The following is a 20,483-nucleotide window of genomic DNA, read 5'->3' on the forward strand; positions in this document are numbered from 1 at the left end:
CATATTAAGAAATTCTTCCTAACAGTGAGAGCCATGCCACAGCGGAATGAGTTGGGGAGTTCTTGGTCTTTGGAGGGCTCCATCTCAGGCAATGACTCGCACATGTGCAGAGGCGTCCAGGCACCACAGACCAGGTCAAAGCCTGACCCTCCTGCAAGCAGGTGGTGCAGTTTGGCTTTCCTTTCCCTTCATAGGCCTGCCCCTCTCCACTATGAAGCATAGAACCTAGGGTGTGTGCATGCACATGTGTGCGCGCATATGTTTCACAGTTAGAAGAGGGAGAGATGAGGATGGGGAGGCAAAGGATTGAGAATTGCAAAATTCCAGAAGACATAAAGTCAGCCTCACCAAGAACTTTTAAAAGTTCTCAAAAATCTACAGGAACTTCCTGTGTTTCCCATTCAGCCCCCAGTATGCACCTTTGGGGAGCAAGAAGACAAGAAACACCACTTCCTTCTGTATCAGCCATACCCTTGTTTATCTACATGGTCTTGGAGCCACTTGGCTCTATTGTTCTAAAGCTACAAGGTGCATGTTCAACCCGTCATGCTAGCTATCCTGGAACCTTAAATGGACCTCTGGTGACCAGAGGAGAAAACCACAAAGGGGCTACATTTCCTAACCATTGGTTCATTGCAGTCCTAGAAAAGTGGAGGAGGGGAGAGGGAACATCCAGTATATACCAGCAGTCCCTTCCAACCCATTTCTCCCCTCTCTTGGTCAGCCTTAGGTCAAGAAGGAACCTTAGACCCTAAATATCCAATATACACCCACTGGGAAGTGTGAGGTTAAAATCATTAATGGTCATCCTCTTCTGTCTTTTTTTAAAATATGTTTTTATTGATTTCTGCGAGAGAAAGGGAGAGAGAAAAAACAATAGAAACATCACTAATAAGAGAGAATCATTGATTGGCTGACTCTTGCACGTCCGCTACTAAAGATCGGACTTGCAACCCGGACATATTCCCTGATTGGGAATCGAACCGAACCTCCTGGTTCATGGGTCAATGCTCAACTATGAACCATACCATCCCAGCCACACTCTTCTGTCTTTTAACAGAACCTTCAACATCAAAACAAAAATTAGAGCAAGAAGCCCTAACAATACTACAGATTCCAAAGTTGGATTCAGAAGGTATCATTTTAATCTTATAATTTGATTATTTTATTTATTTATTTATTTATTTTTAATCAATCTTTATTGTTCATATTGTTACAAAGGTTCCTCATTTCTTCCCCCCTCCACCAGGTTCCCACCCCACCCTCTGCCCCCTCCCCATCCCCCATTGTCCTCATCCATAGGTGCAGTTTATGTTTAGTCTCTTCCTCCCTCCCTTTCCCCAATAGTAAACCCCTTTTCAGATAGTAAATCAGTTACTTAGCATTTTCTCATATCAATAATACTACCACATGCCCAATGATACATTTCACACAAAAGACATTTCCAAATAGGTCAACCAGCCTCATCCAGGCCCCACCCAAGGCACTCACAGATCAACACCCCAGCCCTATACTAACTCAACACATCCAGATCTAAGCCTTCATCACTTGATTCAGCAGACCCTCAAGTTCCCGCAAAAGTTTCCAGCCATGTCTGAGAGGCAGCCGTGGGGCAGGGGCAGGCGAGGAGCGAGCTGTTCCGGGCCTGGCTGCTCCGGACCCGGCCTCTGTTGCTCTGGTTCGTTCCACAACCAGCTGCTCCGGGTCTGGTCACCGCTGCTCCCGACCTAGTTGCTCTGGACCTGGCTGCTGCTGCTCCGGGCCTGGCCACACCCGACCTGGCTGCTCTGGGCCCGGTTGCTCCGGGCCCAACCGCTCCGGGCCTGGCCGCTCCCAGCCTGGCAGCTGCTGCTCTGGGCCTGGCCGCTCCCAGCCTGGCAACCGCTGCTTTGGTCCTGGCCACACCAGACCTGGCTGCTCCGGGCATGGCCGCTCCCAGCCTGGCAGCTGCTGCTCCGGGCCTGGCCGCACCAGGCCCGGCTGCTCAGAGTCTGGCCGCTCCCAGCCTGGATGCTACGGGCTTGGCTACTGCTGTTCTGGGCCAGGCTGCTCCCAACCCGGCTGCTCTGGGCCCGGCTTCTCCGGGCCCGGCCACTCCGGGTCTGGGTGTTCCTGGACTGGCCACCCTGGGCTTGGCTGCCTCCGCCTCAGGCCTGGCTGCTCCAGTTCTCAGTGCGCGCGACTCTGGGGGCTCTGCTTTTCGCCACTCCCCTGGGATTCTGCCTCACAGGCCCGTCTCCCCCTGCCCGAGCCTGGGTCCCCAGGGTCTGGTCCAGGACTGGGTTCAGAGCAGTCTGGACTGAGGCTCAGCACCGCCGGAGGCTTTGTTTCTTCCCGCTAGGGTAATCCAGCATCAGAGACAACATTCAGTCCTCTGCGCGCAATGTGCGCGCGACTCCGGGGGCCCTGCTTTTCTCTGCTCGCTTGGGATTCCGCCTCACAGCCCCGTCTCCCCCGCCAGAGCCTGGGTCCCCAGGGTCTGGCTCATAACTGGGGCTCAGCACTGCCGGTTCGGGGGTTTAGCCCAGGCTGGGGGTTTTATTTCCTTCCATAATTTGATGATTTTAAATGATTTGTGGAAGTTACAAATCCATCCACAAGAAAATAAGCACAGAATTATCAGGCCCCAGCCAAAGAGAGTCCTCTTTTGACCTTTTTAGACTAGGACGTTTTAGACCACATGTGTCAAACACAAGGCCCGCGGGCCAAATCCGTCCCGCCAGGCCTTGCAATGTGGCCCACACCGAGCTGTCATCACTGCACTCCGCTGCGTTTCCATCACAATGACAGTTTATGACTGTTCAGTAAACCATTCGGCCCTCGATTTAGGCTGGATTTTAGATTTTGTCCCCTTCTCTGATTGAGTTAGACACCCCTATTTTAGACTAAGAATAATTAAAGCCAGATACCAAAGCATTATTTCTAGGGCTTAGTGTCAAAGCTCAAGAATCATGTAAGAAACTGAGCCAAATTTAACAAAATCAGAAATGAAAGAGGTGAAATAACAACAGACCCCACCGAAATACAACAGATTGTTACAAAATACTATGAACAACTCTACTCCAACAAACTGAACAACCTGAAGGAAATGGACATATTTCTAGAAAAATATAATCTTCCAAAACTCAATCAGGAAGAATCTAAAAATCTCAATAAACCAGTGACTTGGGAAGAAATTAAAACAGTCATCAAAAAGCTTCCAGCAAACAAAAGCCCAGGGCCAGATGGCTTCACAGGAGAGTTTTACCAAACATTCAAGGAAGAACTAAAAACTATCCTCCTCAGACTATTCCAAAAAATCCAAGAGGAAGGAACACTTCCAAATTCCTTCTATGAAGCCAGCATCACCCTAATACCAAAACCAGATAAAGACAACTCAATGAAAGAGAATTACAGGCCAATATCCCTCATGAACATAGATGCCAAAATCCTCAACAAAATCCTAGCAAATCGACTCCAGAAGAACATCACAAAGATCATACACCATGACCAAGTAGGATTTATTCCAGGAATGCAAGGATGGTACAATATCCACAAATCAATAAACGTGATACATCACATAAACAAATTGAAAGATAAAAATCATATAGTCATATCAATTGATGCAGAAAAAGCATTCGATAAAATCCAACACCCTTTTCTGATAAAAACTCTTAACAAGATGGGAGTACAAGGATCATACCTCAACATAATAGAAGCTATATATGATAAACCCACAGCCAACATTATACTCAATGGGCAAAAACTAAAACCATTCCCTCTAAGAACAGGAACAAGACAGGGATGCCCACTCTCGCCACTCCTGTTTGACATAGTACTGGAAGTACTAGCCATTGCAATTAGACAAGAGGAGGAAATAAAAGGCATCCAAATTGGAAAAGAAGAAGTAAAGTTATCCTTATTTGCAGATGACATGATATTGTACATAAAAACCCAAAAGACTCCATTAAAAAACTAATTGACTTAATAAATGAATTTGGCAATGTAGCAGGATACAAAATTAATGCCAAGAAATCCATGGCTTTTCTATTACACCAACAGAGAAACTGCAGAAACAGAGACTAAAAAAGCAATTCCATTTACCATCGCACCAAAAAAATTAAGATACCTAGGAATAAACTTAACTAAGGAAGTAAAGGACCTATATGCGGAAAACTACACGACACTGAAAAAAGAGATAGAGGAAGATGTAAGGAGATGGAAGAACATGCCATGTTCATGGATTGGTAGGATCAACATCATCAAAATGTCCATACTTCCTAAAGCAATCTATAGGTTCAACGCACTCCCCATTAAAATACCAACAACATATTTCACCGACCTAGAAAGAACTCTCCAAAAGTTCATTTGGAACAATAAAAGACCCCGAATAGCCACAGCAATCCTGAGAAAGAAGAGTAAAGTAGGAGGGATCTCAATACCAGACTTCAAACTATATTACAAAGCCACTGTTCTCAAAACAGCCTGGTACTGGCACAAGAACAGATATATAGATCAATGGAATTGAATCGAGAACCCAGATATCAACCCAAATCACTATGCTCAATTAATATTTGACAAAGGAGGCACGAATATACAATGGAGTCAAGACAGTTTCTTCAATAAGTGGTGTTGGGAAAATTGGACAGACACATGCAAAAGAATGAAACTAGATCATCAACTTACACCATTCACAAAAATAAACTCAAAATGGATACAGGGCTTAAACATCAGACAGGAAACCATAAAAATACTAGAAGCATCCACAGGCAGAAAAATCTCAGACGTATGCCAAAAGAACTTCTTCACTGATAGTACCCCTAGGGCAATGGAAGCTAAAGAGAAAATAAACAAATGGGACTACATCAAAAGAAACTGAGCCAAATTTAAATTTGAATTAAAATTGAATTTTGAAAGGGGAGAAAACAGTATTTTCCAGTGGGGTTAGGAGGCAGCATAATGGGGTATTCATACTCAGTTCATTCCATGACATTTACTGTATGCCTACTGGCACTTATTATACACCTTCTGTATATTGGGCAGGATATAAAGATGAATAACTCCAGCATACCCTCTCAGAACTTAAATTATAGTGGGTAAAGTAAAATATAAACAAAAAAGAAAGGAATCAATATGTATTGAGCATAAGCTACAGACCTCAAACTGCTAAAGATCATGGAAGCTTCTTATCCCAAAATATATGATCTCCATCTTGGTCTTCCCAGCCATTTAGGAGATGATTTTAAATTGATTCCCTCAAGGTCTTGACTAATTCACTCCTTTTTAGTATATGAAGTGCCACAGGAGGAAGAAAATGGTGAGAGTCCCATGTGATATACCCAAAGCTCCCTGCTTCCCGCAGAGAGTCCTGGGCTGGGCATGCTGCCCCGGGAGGTGGGTCCAGGCTGGACCAAGCCCTAGAGAGGACCTAGGGACATGCTGGGTACACAGCCTGGAATCTGGGTGTGCTGCCTCCCTATCCTTCCTAAAGAAGGGAGATAGATAACAAAACAGAGAGGGTCTCTGGAGCAACACAGAGTGACCTGGCATAGAATCAAAAGTCCATCTCTCTACTCAATCTTTGGTACAGGGACTCCCACATTTAAAGAATGTCTAGTTGGTGGCTGAGTTCCCTGAGGTCTGGGAAGCAGGACTGGGCTGGAATGCAAGAGATCACTGATGACATCTTGGTAAGGAATAAGTTAGCCTTTACACCAGGGGCCCTTAAAGACTTATTGCATTTTTTTAAGGAGAGGTTCATTGAATCTCGTGAGGGAGAAGGACAGGGGAGAATCCTTACGGCAGTAGAATCCCTTGCATACATCACTTCACAAAACAAAAGCCCTGCAATTAGCCAGGCCATCTTATTAGACAATAATTTAGGCACAGTGTTCTGTTATCTCGCAGTACGGTGGGTGTGAGGGGAGGTGGGGTGGATCAGAGCTTTGATCCTAATACACAAGTGGCTTATCAAACAAATTTTTTCAGACTCTAGACTCTGCATTCCAGCCACCCCACCACCACCACCACCTCCACCACCCCTCCCCCAGAAGGGTATAGATCAATTGAATTTATTTTATTCCATTTCTGGTAAGGGAAAGTGTTAGGAGCTGTGCTGCTCAGACTTTAATGTGTAGAGAAAGAACCAGGAGTCTTGTTAAAATGCAGATTCTGACTCAGTAGGTCTGAGGTCCTGCATTTCTCTCAAACACCACCAGCAGCTGCTGCTGCTGCTCCAAGGACCACACAAGGTTCCAGATCAGCTTATGGATTTGTGCCTTTAGGAATCACCAGCCCAGCCCATGGCTCACCTGTCTGGTAGAAAGGAATCCACTGCATGAAGGGTGGAGGAGGTGAAAAGAGCACTGAGTTGCAGAGCTGGGCTGCTCATTCCTTGGAGTGGGCACCCGGCTGGTTATTTGTTGCCAATCCCCACCCTCATCTCATCTCTATCAGGGGATCTATCTTGCAAGGCAATCACTCACGGCTCCAACAGCTCTCCCAGGTTCAGGGACTGTAGTTCTGTCAAGAAAAACATTAGAAGACAGGCATTGATTGGATGGGGGGAAATTAAGATTTGTTCTTTTTTTTTCTTTATTGATTAAGTTATTACATATGTTTCCTTATCCCCCTTTTATCCCTCCACCCACTCTCCACCATGCCCTCAACCCCCTGTTGTCTGTGTCCATTGGTTATGCTTATATGCATGCACACAAGTCCTTTGGTTGATCTTTTCCCCTTACCCCCACTCTCCCCTACCTTCTCTCTGAGGTTTGACAGTCTGATCTATGTGTCACTGTCTCTGGATATGTTTTTATTCATCAGTTTAGGTTGTTCAGTACATTCCACAAATGAATGAGATCATGTGATATTTATCTTTCTCTGGCTGACTTATTTTGCTTAGCATAATGCTCTCCAGGTCTATCCATGCTGTTGCAAATGCTAAGAATCCCTTCTTTTCTACTGTAGTGTAGTATTCCATTGCGTAGATGTACCACCATTTTTTTAATCCACTCATCTGCTGATGGGCACTAAGGCTGTTTATAAATCTTAGCTCTGGTAAATTGTGCTGCTATGAACATAGGGGTACATATATCCTTTCTGACTGGTGTTTCTGATTTCTTATGATATATTCCTAGAAGTGGGATCACTGGGTCAAATAAGAGTTCCATTTTTAATTTTTTGAGAAAACTCCATACTGTTCTCCACAATGGTTGCACCAGTCTGCATTCCCACGAGCAGTGCAAAAGAGTTCCTTTTCTTCGCATCCTCACCAGCACTTGTCATTTGTTGATTTGGTGATGGTAGCCATTCTGAAAGGTGTGAGATGGTACCTCATTGTTGTTTTGATTTGCATCTCTCAGATGATTAGTGACTTTGAGCATCTATACTAATAAAAGGGTAATATGCTAATTAAACTGGACACCTTCTGGACATCCTTCCAGACAAAGCCCGCTGAGGCAGAGGCAGTTAGGGTCAATCAGGCCAGCAAGCAGTTAGGAACCAGTAATCCCAGATTGTGAGAGGGATGTCTGACTGTAATTACATTCATTACATTAATTTCTTCTTTGATCTATTTGGTAACCCAATCATTGTTTAATAGCATGCTGTTCAGCTTCCAAGTGTTTAGATTTTTTTTTAATTCTTTTTATTATAGTTTATTTCTAATATTATGCCACTGTGGTCTGAGAAGATGCTTGATATGATTTCAATCTTCTTGAATTTGGAGAAAGTTTGACTGTGACCCAATATGTGGTCTATCTTTGAAAATGTCCCATGTGCACTTGAGAAGAAAATATATTCCATGGCTTTGGAGTGAAATGTTCTGAAGATGTTAATTAAGTTCATCTGATCTAATGAGTCATTTAGGATTGCTGTTTCTTTGCTTATTTTTTGTTTAGAGAATTTATCCAGTAATGTCAGTGGAGTATTAAAGTCCCCTACTATGACTGTATTGTTGCTGATCTCTCTCTTTATATCTTCTAGGAGTTTTTTGTTATGTACTTGGCTGCATTGGGTGTATATATGTTTATGCACCAGGGTTATATCCTCTTGTTTTATTGATCCCTTTAGTATATGAAGTGGTCTTCCTTATCTCTTATTATGGCCTTCACTTTGAGGTCTAATTTGTCAGATATAAGTATTGCTACCCCAGCTTTATTTTATTTTTTTCATTTCCATTTGTCTAAAAGATATTTTTCTAACCCTTCACTTTCAGTCTGTGTGAGTCCCTTGTTCTGAGGTGGGTCTCTTGAAAATAGCATATATAAGGGTCATTTTTTTTATCCATTCAGCCACTCAATGTCTTTTGATGGAGCATTTAGTCCATTTAAAGTTATTATTGATAGGTACCTCTTTATAGCCTTTGTGTGTGTGTGTGTGTGTGTGTGTGTGTGTGTGTGTGTGCATGTGTGCCTGTGTGCCTGTGTGCCTGTGTTCCTTCTTCCCTTTTTATTTCTTTTTTTTACACCAGTTCCTTTAGCATTTCTTGCCTTGCTGACTTGGTGGTGATAAACTCACTTAGCTTTTTATTGTCTGTGAAGCTCCTTATTTCCCCTTCAATTTTGAATGATAGCCTTGCTGGATATAGTATTCTTGGATTCAGTCTCTTGCTTTGCATCACTTTGTAAACTTCCTTCCATTCCTTTCTGGTCTGATGTGTTTCTGCTGAGAAATCATTTGATAATCTCATTAGGTATCCTTTGTAAGTGACTTTTTGTCTCTCTCTTGCAGCCTTTAAGATTTTCTCTTTGTCCTGAACGTTTGCCATTGTAATTACAATGTATCTTGGTGTGGGTCTTTTCAGATTCATCTTGTTTGGGACTCTCTGAGTTTGTGTGACTTTTTTCTTCTCCACATCAGGGAAATTTTCTGACATTATTTCTTCAAATAAGTTTTTTAACCCTTGTTCCTCTTCCTATCATTCTAGCATCCCTATTATTTGTATGTTGCTTTGTTTCATGTTGTTCCAAAGCTTTCTTAGGCTCTCCTTCTGTCTTTCAATATTTTTCTCCACTTGCAGTTCAGTTTGGGTGAGTTTTGCTTTACTGCCTTCTAATTCACTAATTTGATCCTCCACTTCTCCTAATCTACTGTTGAAACTTTCCATGGTGTTTTTTTATTGCAGCTACAATATATAACTCTATTTCTTTTGGATCCTTATATATGTTGTTAGTTTTTTCATCCATCTGGTTTATGAACTGTATGACTCTTATTCTGAATTCTTTTTCTGACATATTGTATGCCTCCATTTCACTTAGCTCCTTTTCTGGCAATTCCTCCTTTTCTTTCCTTTGAGGATTTCTTTGTCTTCCCATTTTTGCTCTCACTGAAGGATCTAGGTGTCGAATTATATGGGAGTTGCTCCTCGGGCAATCATGGCAACAGGTGCTCCTCAGTTGGCTGTGGCTCCTCTGCTTGGCATTGCTTGTGTGGCTGCTCACAGCAGTGGTGGCTCCTTTGGCTGGCAGGGGCATGCTGCTCCTCAGACAGGGGTGGGCTGTGAGCAACTGCAGAGTGTGAGCAACTGGGCAGGGGCAAGCTGCATGGGGTTGCTGCTCCTTTGATGGGGGCAGGCTGCATGAGGCTGCTGTTTCTCAGATGGAAGCGGGCTGCTTGCACGGCTGCTATTCTCATGATCATGACTCCCTGGGCTAAAGCATTGGGCCAGCCAGAGGGTACAGTGCTTCAGCACTCATAGGAGCCTGTGGCTGGGGTGGCTGGAGTCTCAGTGACTGTGGAATCACAGCCAAGGTGGAAAGTGCCTGGCAGGGATGGCTGTAGAGTCCTAGGTAGTATCTGAGGGCATTCTGGTGGAGCTGAGACTGGGCTCCCAATCACATTAGCTCTCTCCTTCAAGAAGAGGAGCTGGCCACCCTGGGGCTGTTTGCAATGGTGCAGAGGTTGCCTGGCTAGACAAGCCCAGTCTTCCTGCCCCCAAAGGTACTGCAGGATCTAACTGTCCCTCACTCATGTACACACACACACACACATACCTCTCGTGTCCACACACTCCTATTTTGCTCCCTCACTCACGCTCTGTCCCTCACTGCCTCCATCTTCCTGCCTCTGTAGTTGGGTCTGGAGTATTATTGACCCATTTGTGGGTTGCATTTCCTCTCTGGGTGTCTGGTTATATCCATAGAGGCCACAAAGGTACCCAGCAAACCACTCAACCTGGGCCCCTCAGAGGACTCAGCTGGGGCCAGCCCAGCACACTTAGCAGGCTTAGTGGGCTGTATTGATGTCGCATGGGCATGCGCTGCCAGCTACCCCAAGATTTGTTCTTAATCAGCCATGGGAAAGACACACTCCACTTTAGGAAATCCTGTATGCCAGGCACCTACCTACATTGGCACTGCTCCTCTGAGCCACCCTGAAGAGGAGGCTTCTTGTCCCCATCACACAGATGAGGGGAATAGAGGGAAAGAGCTGCATGGCCTGTGGGAGTGGCCATATCCTGTGTGACAAGCTGACACTCCCCTCCCCCACCTCACCAAGCCTCCCAGAGAGCAATTTCTGGAGAAAATAATGATCTCGCTCCAACAAAGACAGAGGTTGATGGAAATCCTCAAAGGGAAAGTTAATGAGGAATAAGCTTTTCCTTCTCATTCAGGCCCAGAAATGCCTGTTGTTGTGTATTTACTGTGCTTGTCTTGACAAGTAGACAGTGTCATTGATGTTAGTAAGGTTAATTATGTCCAATCAGACACTTGTGATTCCATATTCAAGACTGCCAAGTCACCTTCTTCCCCTGATAAACACCTCCTTTCCCCCTCAAGTTAACTGTGTACTGTTCCATAAAGCCTGTTCAAGTAGTGCGATCGCAAACAATGGGGACTGGCTACACTCTCAGGGCCAGCGCCAGACTCTCGTTCTCAGTCTAGGGCAGCAATGCTCAGAGTCTTTCCTGGGGGCACTGCCCCTCCGTCCCGGCTGCTCCTCACGACTCCTCTCCTGTGACAACTCAAAGGAGCTCCCTGACTTGCATTCCCTTGAGTTCTTGCTGGGTTTTCCTGGATGGCTTTTTTAAAACTTCTCTTAGCGGTGTCCAGTTGAGGGACATCCAGTGTTTTGGGGACCGAGCTGAAAGAGGCCCTAGCTTTTGCCAGTTGTCAGTTCCGCAGTGGGATGATGTGTGCCTGTGGAAACTCCAGAAAAGAACTGCCGGGGGGGGGGGGGGGGGGGGAGCTCTCTAGCCCGGAATCCACTGCATATGGGCAGGTTTCTGCCAGGAGTAAACCAAAGCTGTGCAGGAGGTCTGTAGGCACTGAGTCTGGTGTGTGTACAGGCAGTCCCAACTGGGTGGGATTCTCCATCCACTAGGATCCTGACAGAGTCAGAGCTTTTATTCTGAACCAAAATTGGGAAGAAGTACAAAAATAACATGTGTGGAGATCACAAAAGATGTCCCTTCTCCATTCCTAAGGGCCCAACAGGGACACAAAATCAGACAACACAAGTCAGCCCTGTGCCGGCCTGGAGGGTGCTCAGGCCTCTCTGGATGAGAGCGGTGCCACTCTGAAGCCCAGCAATCTCCCCGGGGACCCAATTATAAGAGAGCCCTTCCTGCCAGTTCTGCCTCCGGATGCACCTTCCCAGGTGCAGGAAAGCAAGACCCAAGCTGTAATTATCAGTTCCTTGATTCAGTTTGCACCCCTTCGACACTGGAGGCTTGAAGGCCCTTTCCTGGCCAGAGAGTCACCAGGCTGTGGCTGCCCTTGAGAACAAAGGCATTCATTATCTCCAATAGGCCTGTTTTCAATTTGCAATTATGAACCATATGCAATTCCAGAAACTGGCAAATTTTGACAAAACTGGCAGGAGGTAGTAATATTTTTCAGGATTTCCAAGAGAAAATCACACTCAGAAAAAAAATCTCTCTCAGAATGAAATCTAAAGTACTTCCTTCAGCCTACAAGGTCGTAGGTGAGCTGGCCCTGCCCCCTCTCTCCCCTCCAGCCACCCTCCTTCACGCTCACTCCTCCCAGTCATATGGTTCCTCTTGTGGTTTGTGAAATGGGTCAACCGCGCTCCCACTCACTCTCGCCTCACGGCCTTTGCCCTCTGGCCTCCTGGCTGTACTGCTCTTCCCAGGCGACCTGCCTGCTTCATGCAGGACTCACTCCAATGTCCTTTGGTCAGATAAACCTTCACCAGACACCGGAGCGCACACTCACTTTCCTAAGTCAGCCACTGAAGCTTACCCTTTTGTTCCTATTTTATTAATATCTTCAGGTTGAATGTTGGGAAATTTGATGGATTCACTTAAAGCCTTATCGATGATGTGTGCATTTTTATTTAAAGGGACAAGAGTACATGCTGAAAATCTATTTTATTTTGGTTTTCGTTTTCGTTCCTCTTCCAAATGTCTTTCCTTTGCTTTGCCTTCCAATTAGGAGCCACGACGTCCGCCCCTCCGACTAGCGTGTATAATACTGTGTTAACTGAGAACCTTGACAAACTGAGTGACGTGGACCTCGAGGACACTGTAAGTCGGAGAAAAACCTGAGACCACCTTGCTTCCATGTTGGGACGGGAAGCCCCAGGTCAGCTGGCTCTGCCTCAGGAGCCCTGGTATTCTTCGCTTCACTCTGTTGTTAGCACAGCCCAAATGGGCCTTCCTTATAACAGACCTACATTTCAATGACACGCGTTCAATCAAAGAGGGTCATAGAAAGCCAAATGTGTTGCTCCAGGGCCTGAGTTTCAGAGTGCCCTGCTGGTAATATAAACAAATATTCTCAAGATTGCTTTTGAGTGTAGCCAGGTGGCTCAGTTTATGGGAGCATTGTCCTATATACCTAAAGGTTGTGGGTTTCATTCCCAGTCAGAGCACATAGCAAGGTTTCAGGTTCAGTCCATAGTGGGTAACAGAGGCAACGGATTGGTGTTTCTCTTTCATCTCTCCCTCTCTCTCCATCTCTCTCTCTATCTATCTCTCCCCCCCACCCACACACACACACACACCTTCTTCACTCTCTAAAATCAATAAAAATATATATTTGGGCAAGGATTTAAAAAAAAAAAAAAGATTGCTTTAGAAATCAGGAAAGCCCAAACAAAGCCTAAGTCATCCACATCTCAAGGCAAATCATTCTGTGTAGAAACCCTTTGTAAAAATTAAGTTAGATTCTGGAAAGAGGATGTAGATGTACTTTTCCCACTAAGTACAGCATAAAACCCTAGACATTGCATATAAAACAAGCATAAGAAACTTCTGAAGGCAGAGAGAAGGCCAACTGACTATGGACCTGAGGACTTCATGAATGACATGGCAGCGAGTTTCCTGAGTTTTCTTTTTGCTTCACGTGTCCCTGGCTGGGTGTTAGCAAAGACAGCAACCGACAACTGAATAAACACGGACAGAAAAACCCCCAAGGTGTGCAGGGCAACGTGACATATCCTAAGGAAAGCCTGGTGCTTCTAACCAAAAGGTAGGAATGGGGCAGCCTAGCAAGCTAAACCTCAAACGGCACCCTCTGCAAGCAAACACCGCAGCAAACAGTAGTGAACCACCTGGGGGTCTGCAGTCCTGCTAACACCGCCCTCGGAGGGACACAGAGCCAGCCCCGGAGGGTCAGCAGGCGTCCTTTCCCCAGCTGTACCCAGTAACCAAGATGAGATGGACGTCGTGACAGCGTGAGCAGGTATGTGGTACTGTCTTTATTGCACCCATTTCTTCACTGCCGGCACAGCCTAGTGGCTCTAATTCCCTGTGTCAAACCTCCAAGACTCACCACACAGGTTGACTCAGGCGGAAGCGCTATGATGCATCCTCTCCGCTATGGCTGAGAAACTTCTTGGGATTGTGGGTACTACCGTATTTTCCGGTGTATAAGACGACCCCCTAATTTTACAGTTAAAACATAGGTTTAGGCCTATATTCGCTGTATAAGACTACCCCCCACTTCCGAGGCAACACCAGTTCTTTTTTTAATAGACCGCCTCTCTGACTCTGGCCAATCTGAGAACACTGTGTTCTAGTAAAAAGCTGCTCAGATTGGCCAGAGTCAGAGAGGCGGTCTATTAAAAAAAGAACTGGTGTTGCCTCGGAAGTGGGGGGTAGTCTTATACAGCGAATATAGGCCTAAACCTATGTTTTAACTGTAAAATTAGGGGGTCGTCTTATACGCCCGGTAGTTTTATATGCCGGAAAATATGGTAACTGAAATCACAAGACTGAAATCGTGTATGCCTGGAACTCAATATTAAGCAGATGTGTTTTTCTAAACTTACAAAAGAAAAGGCAAAAAAAGAAAAAAAACTAAGTTGTTTGTTTTAATTGGGAAATTTTCTGGTCTCAATTCATAGTTAGCCTTAAATTTCATCCTTGCTTCTGTAAATATTACAGGGTAGGACAAAAGTAGGTTTATAATTGTTCATATGAAAAATAATACAATAATTAATAGTCATACAAGAATAAACTCTGTGTTTTGCATACGCACAACTGTAAATCTACTTTTCCCCCACTCTGTATATTAATAAGAATTGCTTTTCAAGTACCAAAATATCACATCCAAGGGAGAAAAGAGATTGCTCAAGAGCTTAGATTCACTGCATAGCATTTACTAAGACAGGAAAGTAACACTGGCATTTTACAATAGAAACATTCTCCAACAAGAATGAAAATCTAAAGGAATTGTTTGGTTTAGAAACTGCAATCATTCTGAAACCTTCAGCATGCCTGTGCATTGAGGTTTGACTGTCTGGGCAGAGCTGCGGTCACAGGCAGAGGGGATGTCTCCCGTGTCACTGTGCGGGCTCCTGCGTGAGCATGGCACTTTGGGAGGGTTCCGTGTGATGGGGGGGCTGTGCAGGCAAGCTCCAATCACAAGCACCTCGCCTCGTCATCTCAGGGGCTTTGTCCTAGTGACAAAGTATGGCCTAGAGTTGGGAGATACATTCCCCTGCTGTCTATACCACTCTGTCCCCGAGGATCGGAAGCTTAGGAGGATGCTGAGGTAACACCAGTGTCCCAGATACCGGCACTCTCGTGATAGGCGGCTATATAGCTAGGTGAAGTGGTACGTCTCCAAACCATGTCATCAGCAGATGCGGACAGGTGGGGCCAGAGCAGGACAGGAAGAATGGAATGAATGTCACAGGAGACCTACAGCTGAAAGACTTTTGAAGCCCCTATGGGGGGATTCCAGAAGCCACTGGGGTACAAACTAGGGAGGAGTTGAAGTCTTCCCATTTGGATCGGGGTTATCAATCAATATTTTGGTTAGTTTGACAGTTCAATTACTTTGCTATTCTTGATTCACTTTGCTTGTTTTTATTTCTATGGCATGCCCATGAATCACAAACCCTGCTAAGCAAACTCTTTTAGCTGCAAGAACCAGAGATTCACCCAGGATTCATCTCCGGGCATGAGAGAACTCATCACTGGAGTGCCCAATACGCCTACCCTGATGATGAGGATAGTTCTACTAGGCTGGGGAAACAAATGCGACCAACGTCACAAGGTGTCACGTGCTGGCTAAACCGAATGGGCTGGCACAGCCTAGGTGGGGTGAGAACTTCAGCTAGGCCCACCCAGTGGGTCTGTTGTCTAGCAGTGTTTCCCAAAGTGTGGTACGCGTACCCCCAGGGGTACGGGAAGAGTTTGGTGGGGGTATGCATTGCACCGGAGTTTGGTGGGGATATGCACTGCACCATGCTTAGCTGCGCCTAATTCTACGTTCTCATGAGTACAAGGGGCACTCAGCGTTATGAAAATTATAGAAGGGGTATACATATGTCAAAAGTTTGGAAAACACTGGTCTAGTGGATACAGTGAGCACCGTATTTTCTGGTGAACAAAGCACAGAATGCAAAGAAGATGCTGAGAGATCACTGGCCTAATAGGAAATTGCTCTACCCAAGAGTGGGATTGTCAATAATGAGGAATTTAGAGGCAAGACACTACAGGCCTTAACCTCAACCTGGCCAGAAACACCGATTCCAGCATTAAAAGGTAAACATGTTAAGAGTTTATTTGAGACCAAGCATCTGTGACCCCCAGAACGCGGATCCCAGGGGGGGCAAACACCTGCCCTCACAGGATTGCCCCACTGCTCAGCGAAAAGGTCAGATTTCGCGGGGAGAGGGTGGAGAGCGCTCGCAGTGAAAACGAAAAGCCTGCGTGAACAGAGCGCACTTGCGGAAGCTGGAGGACAAGGGCGGTGATTACAAGTAGAAGCCCCCGCTGTTGGGCTGTTGTCACCCTTGAAAGTGGACGGGGCTCCTAACAGGGGAGATATCTAAAGAGCAACACATTTGGATCCGGCTCGGAGGGATATCGGAGAGTTGCGGGAGATTCCAGTTGCTCGGACCTGCCCCCTCCCCCCCTCCGTAGTTCCAGCTTCAGAGAGGAAGAAAAAAAAAAAAAAAAAAGCTGGAGAGGCTCTAGAGCACACATGTCAAACACAAGGCCCGCAGGCCAAATCCGGCCCGCCAGGCCTTGCAATGTGGCCTATAGTCCGGCATCCGATGTGGTTGTGCGGGTGGCAGAGCAGAGGAGAGAGTGAGTGTGCGGGCATAAAAAATACACAGCAGAAGCTGCCAGTTCCTGGCATAAAGTGCAGGCATAAAAATCGCAACAGAATCTGCTATCTGTACCCAGCCAGGCATTTATTGACTGACTTTTTTTTTTCTCCACTCTATCTGCCAAATCAAGCTATCCCTGTGCAGTTTTCAACTTTTTCCTTCTAACGCAGATTTCCAATAAACTACATCTTTTACTGCCAATATTGATCCCAAAATGTCCAGGAAAAGAAAAGTTGACGGTGAAGGCAGACAATTTAATGACAAATGGGAAAATGAATACATGTTTGTGCTTAGAGAGGGCAAACCAGTGTGTATATTGTGTTATGAGACAGTGTCGGTGATGAAAGAGTACAATATACGTCGTCATTTTGACACCAAACATAATGTTAAGTATGGCAAATATACTTTGGAAGAAAAGCATAAAATTGTTAAAGAACTAAAAGGCAAACTACAATCACAGCATCAAATGTTTACAAAGGCTACAGCGAAAAATGATGCTGCAGTGAAAGCAAGCTTTATAGTGGCTGAAGAAATTGCCCGTACTTCAAGGTGTTTTTCAGAGGGTGCCTTTTTGAAGCAATGCATGCTAAAAGTGTGTGAGCAAGTATGCCCAGACCAGATACAGAGTTTTCAAAATGTCAATTTGTCAAGAAACACCATTGCAGATAGAGTTCAAGAACTCTCAGGAAATCTATCATCACAGCTGGCCGAACAGGCATGCAGTTATCTCGCTTTTTCACTTGCTATCAATGAAAGCACAGACAACACTGATACAGCGCAGCTGTCCATCTTTATACGTGCTACGAAGACCGACCTCTCTGTCACTGAGGAATTTTTGGATGTAGCTGCCATGCATGGGACGACGACTGGTAGAGATATATTTGAGGCTGTGGAGAAATCTATAAATAATTTTAAATTACCCTGGGAAAAGTTGGTGGGGCTAACTACCGATGGTACACCTTCAATGTGCGGAGAAAAGAAAGGCTTGGTTGGACTAATGAAGGAAAGAATGCAAAAAAGTCACTGCCACACACCCTTGATTACTTATCATTGCAATATCCACCAAGAGGCTATGTGTGGAAAAGTTCTAGACATGAATGACATAATGACCACAGTCATTAAAACTATTAACTTTATACGGGCACGTGGCCTGAATCATCGCCAGTTCCAGCAGTTTTTATAGGAGGTGGGTGCAGAGCATGGAGACGTGCCATACCACACAGAAATAAGATGGCTGAGCAAGAGCGCAGTCCTCAAAAGATTTTTTGAGCTCAGAGAACAAATTGCTCTTTTCATGGAAAGTAAAGGAAAGCCCTTGCCTGAACTGTCGGATCCCGCCTGGCTATGTGATTTTGCTATGATGTGTGACATATGCGAGCATCTCGCCCAACTGAATCTGAAGCTGCAGGGACGCAAACAAGTCATCACGAAGATGTCTGACATGATCACAGCATTCCAGCGTAAACTTCAACTATGGAAGTCCCAACTGGAACAGGACAATCTTGCCCACTTTCCCGTTTGTTTGAGTATCTCAACCACTATTTCTGGTACTTTTCCTTGTAGTCGGCTGGCTACCAAAGTTAGCCGTTTACTAAGTGAATTTGAGCAGCGCTTCTCTGACTTTAGAACACAGCACTCAGGCTTTGACATCTTTGCCAATCCTTTTACAGTTGATGTCAACAATGTGCCCCATCACCTTCAGATGGAGATAATCGAGCTTCAGTCTGACAGTGGCCTGAAATCAAGGTTTCAGGATGTTGAAATTGAGGACTTCTACCCTCTACTGCCCCCTGACTCAATGCCAGAGCTCCGACTTCATGCTGCCCGTATTCTATCCATGTTCGGGAGCACCTATCTTTGTGAACAGATGTTTTCAAATATGAATCTGAACAAAAACAAGCACAGATCACGCATTACCGATGACAACCTCCATGCTGTTTTGCGGGTTGCTACAGCCCAAGAAATAAAACCGAACATTGACTCATTGATCCGGGGAAAACGGTGTCAGACATCTAGCCAGAAAACAAAACAAAGAGCATTTTAGGTACATTCCAATATTACTGTTTTGCTTGATAGCATGTGAGTTGGTTAACAGCACTGTTAAGGAAAAGATTGTTCCACTCATTTTAAATTCACATTTCTGGTTAACATTGTCAGTTTATGACTGTTCAGTAAACCATTTGGCCCGCGATTTAGGCTGGATTTTAGATTTTGGCCCCTTCTCTGATTGAGTTCGACACCCCTGCTCTAGAGTCTGGAAGTCAACCTAGAAACACTGCCCCGAGAGGCTAATTCACAAATTGACTTTAGTGTAATAAAAACAAAGCAAAACCTGCCTAAAAATCAGGACTGGATCATAACAATAGAGGAAGCGAATGACCTTCATTACTGCAAATTTTAATTAAATTTTTTAAATTTTATTATTATTTTTTTTAATTTTTTAATTTTTGTTTTTTATTTTTGTTTTCATTATTTGCAACGTTTACTCAAGAAACTATTTTTTTTCCTTTTTCCTCACTTGATTTTATCTTGATAATTATTACATTGTATATGTAATCAACATTATTACTACTACTAATTTACCTTTTTCATCTTATTTTCTTTTGTTTATTTTTATTATTTTTATTTCATTTGATATATATATTTTTTTTTAATTTCAGGATTACTGTTCTACAGTCTTTATCTATCCTTCTTTCTCCAACGCTTTATTCTATCTCAACCCTACCTTTATGCCTTCACCCTCTTTCCAATCTTTTCCTTTGATACCCTGTTTATCTTAACCCTTTCCTGCTCTAGATTTCCCCCATTCCTTCTGTCTACCCCCTCCTAAAATTTCACCCTACTTGTATATATCTAATTTCCAACTACCTGCTCCAAACACATTCACACCTCCCTCACAGTTGTTCTAAAAACAAAACAAAAAAAAAAAAACAAAACAGTCTTTCTCTCTAACTCTTTGAAGTTGTATGTTGAATGTTAACTTTACTGAAGTTGTATGCTTTTCTTATATAAGATTGATTTGCCTATGCTTTTTGTTTGATTGTATGTTTTTGTTAGCTGGGTTCTAGTCACCCTTATTGGTGGTTATTGATATCGCAAACACATTTCTATTCAGTGCCTTGTGTGTTGTACCTGGTTGTGTTGTATTTTGTGCCTTTAAATCAAAGCAGGAGAAAGAGAACTACACAGCCAGACATCCTAGATCATGGGGAGACCAAAAAACAGCCCGCATATGAAAGAAAAGCAGGCTTCACCAGAAAAGGAAGTAAACGATATAGAGGCAAGCAACCTACCAGAGCAAGAACTCAGAGTAACGATCTTAAGATGGCTAAAAAGAATGGAAGACAAATTTGACAATATGAGTAAGACCCAAGAGGAAATGAAAAAAACCCAAGAGGAAATGAAGATGACTCAAGATGAAATGAAAAATGACATCGCTACTATGAAGAACTCAATAGAAAGCATCAAGAGCAGACTAGAAGAAGCAGAGGATTGCATCAGTGAGCTAGAAGACAAGATGGAAAAAAATACCCAATTAAAGCAGCTTCTAGAAAAAAAAATTAAAAAGCAGGAGGAGAGCCTACGGGAGCTTTGGGACAATGCAAAACAAAACAATAATCGAATAATAGGGGTTCCGGAAGGAAAGAAAACCGAGGTAGATATGGAAAACGTATTTCAAGAAATAATGACAGAAAATTTTCCTGAGATACAGAAGAAAAAACCCACACAAATCTAAGATGCTCGCAGAGTCCCAAGCAAAATGGATCCCAGAAGACCGACGCCAAGACATATTATAATTAAATTGGCAAACACCAATGACAAAGTTAGAATCTTAAAAGCAGCCAGAGAGAGACAGAAAGTTAGATATAAAGGAACCCCCATCAGACTAACAACTGATTTCTCAACAGAAACTTATCAGGCCAGAAGGGAATGGGATGAAATATACAAAGTCATGCAAAGGAAGGGTCTGA

General features: G+C 44.3%; 1 protein-coding gene across 1 annotated transcript in view; it reads left to right on the top strand.

The window, feature by feature from the left end:
* Positions 1-20,483, top strand: part of ERICH6B (glutamate rich 6B) — a 62,975-nt gene that overhangs the window by 14,692 nt on the left and 27,800 nt on the right. Inside the window, exons 4-6 of the mRNA XM_036457788.1 lie at positions 1,061-1,135; positions 5,267-5,296; positions 12,381-12,469. Coding sequence (XP_036313681.1) covers positions 1,061-1,135; positions 5,267-5,296; positions 12,381-12,469 — 194 coding nt within the window. The remainder of the gene's footprint in view (positions 1-1,060; positions 1,136-5,266; positions 5,297-12,380; positions 12,470-20,483) is intronic.

Source organism: Pipistrellus kuhlii, unplaced genomic scaffold (genome assembly GCF_014108245.1).
Source record: "Pipistrellus kuhlii isolate mPipKuh1 unplaced genomic scaffold, mPipKuh1.p scaffold_m20_p_3, whole genome shotgun sequence".
NCBI lineage: Eukaryota > Metazoa > Chordata > Mammalia > Chiroptera > Vespertilionidae > Pipistrellus > Pipistrellus kuhlii.